The sequence below is a fragment of the Coffea eugenioides genome, chromosome 11 (genome assembly GCF_003713205.1).
Source record: "Coffea eugenioides isolate CCC68of chromosome 11, Ceug_1.0, whole genome shotgun sequence".
NCBI classification, from domain to species: Eukaryota; Viridiplantae; Streptophyta; class Magnoliopsida; order Gentianales; family Rubiaceae; genus Coffea; species Coffea eugenioides.
Window position 1 is genome coordinate 29,974,612 of NC_040045.1, and position 10,295 is coordinate 29,984,906.

The 10,295-nt window shown below is 32.9% G+C and overlaps 1 protein-coding gene across 1 annotated transcript; it reads left to right on the forward strand.

Moving 5' to 3' along the window:
* The first annotated feature begins 4,183 nt into the window (after window positions 1–4,183).
* LOC113752951 (isoflavone reductase homolog PCBER-like) lies at window positions 4,184–6,022 on the forward strand. The gene is made up of 5 exons (XM_027297010.1): window positions 4,184–4,537; window positions 4,625–4,759; window positions 4,892–5,141; window positions 5,247–5,450; window positions 5,613–6,022. Exons 1-5 carry the CDS (start codon window positions 4,355–4,357, stop codon window positions 5,783–5,785), a joined length of 945 nt encoding a protein of 314 aa, XP_027152811.1. The 5' UTR covers window positions 4,184–4,354; the 3' UTR covers window positions 5,786–6,022.
* The last annotated feature ends 4,273 nt before the right edge of the window (window positions 6,023–10,295 follow it).

The following is a 10,295-nucleotide window of genomic DNA, read 5'->3' on the forward strand; positions in this document are numbered from 1 at the left end:
GGGAGCCTCTTCTAAGCATTAATATTTGCCTTTTGAAAACTCCAATTTGGAAAAGAATGGTTTAAACTTTCCTTCTCTCATTTGTTGCTATTACGAGAACTCCAATAGGCACCGTTTTGTTACACAATATGAAGGGTTGTTTTTAGGTTCTTATTGTTTGCATTGTGAACATTGAACCTGTAGATTTTGAGTAGTTGGGAATATTTAACATATATGAGACTAGAACCAGCAAATACCCAATAAGAATTGAGAATACTTGGGTACTGCGACGGAGTCCCATGAGACCCAATCTTTTGAGTTTTTATAACAAATAATTTTATTTCCATAAAATTTTTCCTGATAAACACATTTTCGAATTATATGTTCAATGTACGTGAACTCCCGCGGTACAAGATGTGTAAGGCTAAAGATGTGTACATTTGTCAATTATTTGAGTTCTATAATATGTCAAACAACTATTGTTAACATTTACAATTTGTCGTATAAGCGTTAACATCCTACTTAATTACTAGTGTGAATACCCGTGCTACACACAGTGCTGACATTATTAAAAAAATGAAAATAAAAGGGTGAATTAAAAAAGGTTAAAAAATTGTACCAACTTAATTAAAATGTAATATCTGTCTAACAATAGTTTGAAATATGATAGAATGTATATATCATTCAAAAACTCCCTATTTTCAAAAGATAGATCCTGAAAAAATAATAGAAATTTATATTAGAAAATGAATGATATATGAATAAAAATGAATGTAATTAAATGTTGTTAAAATGAAATACTTACAAATATTATGCATTCGATTTGATAATCTTGCATGAAGGTGTGAATACTCTTCACACCAATCAACTTTTAGTACGAAAGCCAAAATTGGTAATTTAATTAATTCTATTGAATTTTGTGGAGTGCGTACTACAAATAAAAATGCATGATCTTTGCATGAATTGATTCGTTGGTTGAACAACTTATCACCATTGTCCTGAGAATTAAGTACGTGCGAAATTCAAAATTAGTGTATTTTTTTAAATAGTTTATAAATAGCATTATAAAAATAAACATATATCAAGAAATTCTACCTTCCTTTGTAATTCTCTGAGATAAGAAGCATCACAACCAAATACGAATCGTGCATGTCTGTTCTGTAGATTAAGATGCATGTTACCACTGGAATATTTGATTTGTATATTAACATTGTACCTATTTGACAAATAAAATGTTATATACAATACATTGTATCTTTACATCTAGTTGCACTTTACCCCTCAACTTTACATTTAATTGCACATTTGTGATTTTTTTGAAACATGATTGTAATTTGCAAAGCTCATTTGTAGGGGTGGTTATAGGGTTAGTTTGGTGATAAATATTTCTTAATTATAAAAATGTAACATTGTATTAAAATAGCATACGAATGAGCATTTGTCTTTAATTAAGGAGTAAAAAGGATTTAAAGTATAAATAACAAACTATAAACGGTTTATGATGTAGATAGTAGGAATGTTTTAAATTTTAAATTTGATTGGAGATCAGGTTGGTTATAACCCACTACTTTTATGTATTAAAATAAATACAAAAATCTAGAAAAAAGAATGAGAAGTTTGGAAGCCATTAAGAGGGTCTCTGCTAAAAACCCCTTCTGCAATACATATAGATATAGATTAGAGGAATAAGCTAGTACACAGAGAGCCATTGGTTCGTGCATGACTTTTCCTTGAGTTAATATTTGCCCCTTGCTTTATAAAATTATTTCTGGTAGCTGAAATTTGAAAAAGAAAAAACAAAGGTATGTTTGTTTGGTATTAGGGGATGAATAGAACGAATATGGCGAGACTTGAGTCAACTATGGGAGTTAGATAGTTTTGAGAATCTACTCTTTTCTGTTTTTCTTTTTTCAAAAACTAACATTTATTAAAATTTATAAATAATAGTATTATCTTCATAGAATTGGGAGTACCATTCCAATAATAAATTGTGAATATAGGGCATTTGAACATTGAGAAGGTTGTCATACATCCACATTTTTTGTGATTATACTGACACGGTCTATGGATCAAAACATGGCTAGCGCAAGGGAGTGCCAGGGAAGGATGGAAGGGTTTAGTCACTATTTCCGATGGTATATTCATGTATCGATTGAAGAGGAATTGAAAGACAGAAGATCGTGCTCATGGGGAAGAGCAACTTGATTTAATCAAATTTTTTTAAAAAAAAATTTGAATTGCTAAGTGAAATGGAGGAAAATTTTTTGTCGATCATGCCTAATAATTGTTTCCAAACCAATGAAAAGGCTCCATGAGAACATACAAGAGTTCCACCTGATTTTATATAACATGCCAAGTGGATTTCACTTAACATGTAAATTAGTAAGTGAGATCCTCATATATGCACTTGAAACTTTTCTATTTTTCCTGGATCATGCCTAATAGTTGTTTCGAACAGACATAAAATTCCTCGTGAAGCAAATGATAAGTTTTTAGTTTACTGTTCAACCCCAGTTCAAACATTTAATTGTAAAAAAAAAAAAAAAGAAATATAGTAAATCGGTTCCAGAGTTTGGATTTTATTGGTTGTGGCCGGTTTCATAAACTCTATGAATCATCCAACATATTAACCACTAAGGTGTTAAAAATAGGAAAGAGATGCCAAAATAGTAGTTGAAAAAGCAGCCAGCTTGAAGTTATAGCGTGGACTAAGTAGAAGTTAATCGTCAAATGAGCATATGAATCAACTTGGCCACAGCAAACATATACATAAGCTCTTAGAGCAACTATTAGTAGAAAATATTGATCTTTGACGGGCAAATTAAACTTTACCCTCCCATGATATAACTAATTTTTACATAACCCCCTATAGTTTTAAAAACTATATATAATTCCTTATAATTTGGATTAAAGTGTCAAAGTGATGGAAATGATCATCCGTAACAGAACCTATAAAAATGTCGAAATTACTTTTGTTTAAAAACTAAAATAGTTGGAGTGACCAAAATATATAAACATAATATGCATGACACTCTAACCTCGTATGATTTTTATATTTTAGCATATAACCCCTTTATGGTTTAGTGTTTTACCATATAAACCCCTTATAATTTTCAGTATATATACATAACCCCCTGTGGTTAATAAATAATTTTCAACTTTACATAGGGATATTTTTGATATTTCAGTTGATTTCGTTATGGAATGTAAATTTCGTCATTTTGACAGTTTAATCCAAACTATGAGGGGCTATATATAGCTTTAAAATCATAGGGGAGTTATGTAAAAAAAAATACTAAACCACAGGGGAATAAAGCGTAATTTTCCCATCTTTGACACTAAAACTAATGATTCACTACACTCGTAGCATGAGTCTCTTCCAATTGTTATCTACCACTTCTGTATGTATCTCATTTTTCAGTCATTTAAAGAAATATGGGCACATTTAATTTTAATAACTTTTCCAGTGATATATTTTCCCTTTTCAATGCCAACATTTTTTTTTTAAAAAATTCACAAACAATTATGAGAAATTGTTAAAAGGAGTAAATTGATTTGATATTATCATGATCGTTGATCCAAAGGTTCATAGCATTTGGTAACTTCAGTTGATTTCTTTTTTGTTTTCCATTGGGCAACCATGTCATGTCCAGCTAATTTCTGACCTTACAAGATAATACTAATTTCTGACCTTACAATATATTATCTTACAAGATAATTTCTGACCTTACCTTAGAAGATATTATCTTACAAGATAATTTCTGACCTTAATTCTAATTTCTAACCTTACAAGATATTATCTTACAAGATAATTTCTGACCTTACATGACCTTACAAGATATTGTAGAACCAAGAATCGAAAGTTGAATGTGACTTTTTTGTTTTTTCCTTTCAAATATTTGATGACATGTGCAATTGCGCATGCTTGCCATTATTTTTTTTAAGAAAAAAGTTTGGGCGCTCAGTTTGATTTCGACCATACATATCCTAGGATTGACCATACGTTGCTTACAAGGTTTCTATAGATCACCTACCAATACAGTTATTATATTGATAGCAAAATTTGAACATGTAACTCTTCGTAAGGAAGTGATCGTCTTTATCAACTGAACCAACTTATGTTGACATTTGCCGATAAGAATCCATAGAGTACGAAGATTAATCCTTGGAGCATTTTAGAAATTTTAGAGGCCAATAGAGCATCAAAAGGAAACGGCAGCGACAGGGCTATCATTTTCAATATTTTTTCCTCTATAAATTAATCTTGCACGGAGCTGCAGCCTATGGTCACTAAGCACATTCTGCATCTCTTCAACTCATCAAATTACAGATTGTATCCAATTTGCAACAGTAGTTTACCATCCTAGAGTTGGAAATGGCTGTGAAAAGCAAGATTTTGATCATTGGCGGCACCGGATACATTGGCAAATACGTAGTGGAGGCAAGTGCAAAAGCAGGGCACCCAACTTTTGCATTGGTCCGAGAAAACACAATTTCAGATCCTAAAAGGGCAGCCATCCTAGAGAGCTTCAAGAGTTTGGGAGTCGGATTTCTTTATGTGCGTTGTTGTATCTTTTTTCCATTGTCAAAGCACTATTTCAATTCTTCTCAAGAAATTATAGACACTGACGTATGAACTGAACAGGCAGATCTACACGATCATCAGCGGTTGGTAGATGCAATCAAACAAGTTGATATAGTGATCTCGACAGTCGGGGGAGATTTCGTGGCTCATCAAGTTAAGATAATTGCAGCAATTAAAGAAGCTGGTAACATCAAAGTAAGCACAATGCAGTTTTATACATTCCTTTTTGTTTTCCTTGATCCAATCTCTGCTGGCTGTTGAACAAATTCTTTTCGTTATCCCTGTCAACCCACAAGTTCCTAAACAAAGAGCTGTATTCGGTTTCAGAGATTTCTACCTTCTGAGTTTGGAAGTGATGTGGATCGTTTGCATGGCGTTGTTGAGCCTGCCGCAAGCTTTTACAGCTCCAAAGCTGAGATCCGCAGAGCTGTTGAAGCTGAAGGGATACCTTACACTTATTTAGTATGTAATGTTTATGCTGGTTATTTGAATTATTTCCTTAACCCCTTTGGAGGCTCTGTCTCTGCAAGTCCTCCCAGAGACAAAATTGTCATTCTTGGTGATGGAAATCCAAAAGGTATCCAAAAGAAGCTTTGCCCGCTTCCATTTTTTTGATTGGTTTAGTGTCATGTTTTAGAGATCACCGTTCTTAATTTTTCTTCCATTTTTTGTTTCGTTGCAGTTTTTTTCTCGGAGGAAGAAAATGTAGCTGCATACACCATTAAAGCAGCAGATGATCCAAGGACCCTGAACAAGATTGTGTACCTTAGATCACCTGCCAACAGTCTGTCCTGCAACGAAATAGTATCATTGTGGGAAAGGAAAATTGGCCAGACCCTCGAAAAGATTTACCTTCCAGAGAAGGAAGTCCTTGAGAAAATCCGAGGTCTGCTACTTAACAAAGAGAAACAAAGTGCACGAGCTGCTTATTCCTAAAAAAATCCCGTGCAATTCAGAAATTTTTTTTTCATACAATAGTCGTCTAGTACTAATTTCACCTATTCTACAGTTTTAATTAAAGTGGTTTCTTTTCTTGTATCTCATGCAGAGGCTTCAATGTCATCAAAATCCATCCTGTCTCTGTTACACGCTCTTTCTGTGAAGGGACAAATGGCCAACTTTGAGATCGACGCTTCTTTTGGCGTGGAGGCAACGGAGCTCTATCCCGATGTGAAATGCACCGCAATCGATGAGTATCTCGATCAGTTTGTATCAGAGTAGCAACAAAACTGTTATTCCCTCCGCAGCTTTCCATTTCGGAATGTTTCAAAATATTTGTCATCATAGATGAGAAATATGGGACGGAGGAAGTATATTAACCAATATTTGTCTACCAGCTTTTTTGCAACATTTCTTATGTACTATTAGAAATGTACTTTGATTGTTCATCTCCCTTCCGGAAAATGTCATAAATGTGTCTGAAATAAAATCTACCCTATACTTGTTTTGCAACCTGAATTTGTCCAATTTACGATAATTGGTGTCCCCCGTGGCTTAATTTAAATTTGTTTTTTCTTCCCGAGTTTTGTTAAAAAAAATTACTGTAACATTCTTTTAGAGCAGGACTATGTAAGATAAAAAGGTGATTGGGAGTATCTTAACAAATTGTAGCCGGTTCGTTAGAAATAAAATTTTGACTGACACCAAAACAAATTGAAGCCGGTTTGTTTTAAGGAAAAGAATATTTTTGTTTAGTGGACAATAACGAACTTGACTAGCAAGGGGAATTCATAAAGATATGACAAATGAAAAGCAGCCTTACTTTGGATTGTCAAAATCAGAGGGGAAAAAAATATTACTACAACTAAAGAACCTTGTTCATGACACCTTTTTTTTTGGGTTGAGCCAAGAATTTGTTACTTACTAAAATGTATATCAATTCCATAGAGCAGACAGGCTTTTTGTTTATTTTTATTTCTTGTTGCATTAACAAATATTTTGAACTCACATGACACTCGGAATATCTTACATGCTGTCATCCCAAATTTCTTACCTGTTGTGATGCTTTATCCCTTTTAGGCAGGCAGTCTAGATGTATCATGTGCCTGCATGGTAAAGCTGTTGTAACTTCTATTGTATCAAATTTGTTATATCCTTTGTTGTATCAACAAAACTTGTCATTGGACACGAATTTCAAACTGTGAAATCTGTTATCAAAATTTGAATACCAATTGACAAAAGGCTGAATAGCACAAGTCAGAGTATACAGTATTTTCATGCATTTTGTGTCTTGCAAAATTTTGAAAATTTTTCTCGCATTTTCATGCATTTTGTGTCTTGCAAAATTTGTAGGATTTTGAAGAAAAACGGTTGGTTACTCACAGAAGTTTTAATAATTGCTAATAACTGTCATTAACTTTCTATATTCTCTCAATATTTTTCTTAGTAACCAAACATATATGGGAAATTTATTTTCAAACAATGAAATCTGTGATAAAAATTTGAATAGCAATTGACACAAGGCTGAATTGCACAACTCAGAGTATACAGTATTCAGCGCACTTAGCTAATCAGCACAAAGTTTAAGCCACATGGCGACTGTTCTACACTCACAAAGAACTTGCAATATAAGCAAAAATAAATTTTACAGAAATATATAGACAATCTAATGGCTTCACAAATAAAATCCACTAAACCCCCCTAAATTTTACATTTAGTTTTGCTTTGACATTTTAAGATAAAAATGCCCTTGCTATTTGTTTTATCTTTCTCTTTTTCCACTACTTTCTTTTATTTTTTTATTTTTTTTCACTTCTCTCATGTCACGTTTTGGTTTATCTTTCCTATTAGTATCACTAATTTATATGCTTAATATAATATTGTAATTATCTTTTATTTATAATTCCATTCTTGTTTTATTTATTTATACTATTAAAAAATTTAAAACAAATTGTATAGTGTAAAAAATTGATATATGCATGTCACAATCAAAAAGTATATATTACTGGCAATTTCACTATTTAAAAAGATATTAGTGAACTAGAATATTAAATTACTTAACATTTAAAATTTACCCCAAAAAATAAAGAAAATATTTTTTTATGTATAGTTGATTAATCACTATGTCATTAAGATTTGACTTTTATTACCTAACTTCCCTCCGTCCCATTTGATAGTGTCCATACTTTCCCTTTTTTATCCGTCCCAAAATAATTGTCACTTACTAAAAATTGGCAATGAAAGTTTTCACACATTTCCGCTCCATACCCTTCAATGTGACAGCCTTTTCTTACCTTTTAGTGGGCTCAATGTGACACATTTCTGTTCACTTACCAAGTACCAACACTACACTCAATACTTCGTGACTCTCACGTGAAATGGTAATAGCAATCGTGCATGACACTTTCCTTCAAAGTAGTGTGGAGGCATTTAAATCTTTTGGGTCCGCATGTCTTATCACAACCTGTGCCCCTTTTATCATTCACCCACGTTATGAATACATTGAAAGTCAAGGGGCATTGCCGGGACTTAAATGCAAATCATTTAAAAGTCTTGCACTGTTGATAATAATTACAATTCCCGAAATGCGACACACTTTCTGGGACGGAGGGAGTATTGTTATTAAAATTTATTTTATTTTATGCTCGAGACATAATGATTTAAGTAATATATGAAATAGTCTATTCACGTAGATAACATATACTTTGTTATAGCAGAAACTTTATGATCATTATTACTTCCAAAACAAAAAAAAAAGGTTGAATAAATAAAGAATAAGTTTAAGAACATTAATTAATATATAGATATTAATAACAACGAGAAGATAATAGTTATTTACATGAGAGAAGGGAGAAAATTTAAAAAATATAAAGAAAAGGGCCAAAAAGGAGAAAAAATAAACAAAATAATAAATAATATAGAAGGGGTATTTTTGTCCTAAAACAAAAACAAGGGGTAAAGTGCCTATCTCTTGAGTGGAAGTGACTAAAGTGCAACTGAAGGTAAAGTTCAGGGGTTTAATGCTTTTTGACGAGTATTTTACATACGCAAAAGTTAAAAAAAAAATGAATTACACCCGTTCACTGCAAGTATACAGGTCAACTAGTAGTTTAGAATATATATCGGGTCGATCCCACGAGGAAGAGTGAATAATTACCGGTATTACTAAAGTTTCCCTATTATTTAGACTATCAATGAATTATAGAAAATGAAACCTACTGAACTTATACAAAAATAACAAATGAAAGCTCCTTAGGTTGTGGTATCCCTAACTACTCATGCAAGTGTTATATTTGGATCATTGAGTACTACTATCTAGGCTAGTTATGGTGTAATTTCCTTATGCATGTGAAACCTACTTTCGTAGTGAATCAACTATACTCATAACTAATCCATACCTATTCTCATGGTTATGAAATTACCTACAAGTTCATTTCTTCAGTGAAATTACATGAAATCAATCACTAAAACCGCATAGATGCACCTCTACTTTCGTGAGTGTACTCCCTATGTCTAGCACTTCTTGAACTAGTGTTAAATCTCAATTTTCATTGCAGAAACAACACATAAGATAATCACAATTAATGGTACCAGATTAATCATGATTTAAAGAGTTAAAGTGCTAAATAACTTGCTCAAATCATAGCAATCAAATAACCAAATAATAAACACCAACAATCACAGAAAGTTCAACCAAACCCAAGGCATAAACTTTAAAGATACATATTAAACACAAAATCCAGAACTTGTATATTAACCAAACTTAAGAATCTGATACAAAAGATAAAGAATTGGAGAAGAGATAACCCATGTCACTTGAGCTTCAACTCCTCCATCTTCATCTCCATCTTCATCCTAATCTCCCCAAGATACAAGAATGGATGATCTATACTACTCTACACTAAGCTAAACTAACACTAGGAAGATGAAAGAGCTACATTTCTGCACTCCAAGCTTTCTCCCGTATCTCCTCTCTATTTTTCTTCTATGGTCTCCCATCCCCTTTCTCTTGCAATGAATTTGGCTATTTAATGATGAAAATTGGTCAAGAAATGAGGCCTCTACCTTCCTTTTACAACTGGGAATGTTTCTCACATGTCTAGTAATGCATGTGAGTTGGTGGGAGTGAAATTGATTTTTCCGTGTACAGAGCAGCCTTTTCTGACTACAATCCGGCCAGAAATCCGGCCAAATTCTGGCCGGATTGCTACAGTGACCTTTTGGTCACTTTCTGCTCAATTTCCAGCTCTGCTTCGACTTTGACTCAACTTCAACCGAACTTTTCTTGATGATAAAAGCTGATTTAGCTCTTGACCAAAACATAAAACGTGTAGCCCTTTGAGTTAGCTTTCCAATACATCAAGAATCACCTCATTTGGATCTGTGTAGGCTGAGAAATGACCGCAATACCCTTACCTACTCACTGCCCTGTTCCAGCTTCGACCAGTAGAAATTAGCTACTGTAATTCGGCTTTTTGACCTAGAAAACCTTGAAACTGGATTCAGATGTTGTCACCAAAGTTATAGATCTATCTCTTATCTTCAAATTGGTTCAAGAATCATCTCAATCCGATCACTGTAGCTCAAGTTATAGCCGAAACACCAAAATGTGTCAAAACTGTCAAAATGCACAAAATCCAAGTAAAAAGTGATAAAAAACTCATTTAACCACTTAAAAGCATTTTTCACCAATTATAGCCAAAATCATTCATTTTCTTCCAATAATATACCCAAAGTGACTAAAAATAATATAAAATATCATACAATTATTACGTAAATTAGTCACTTATCA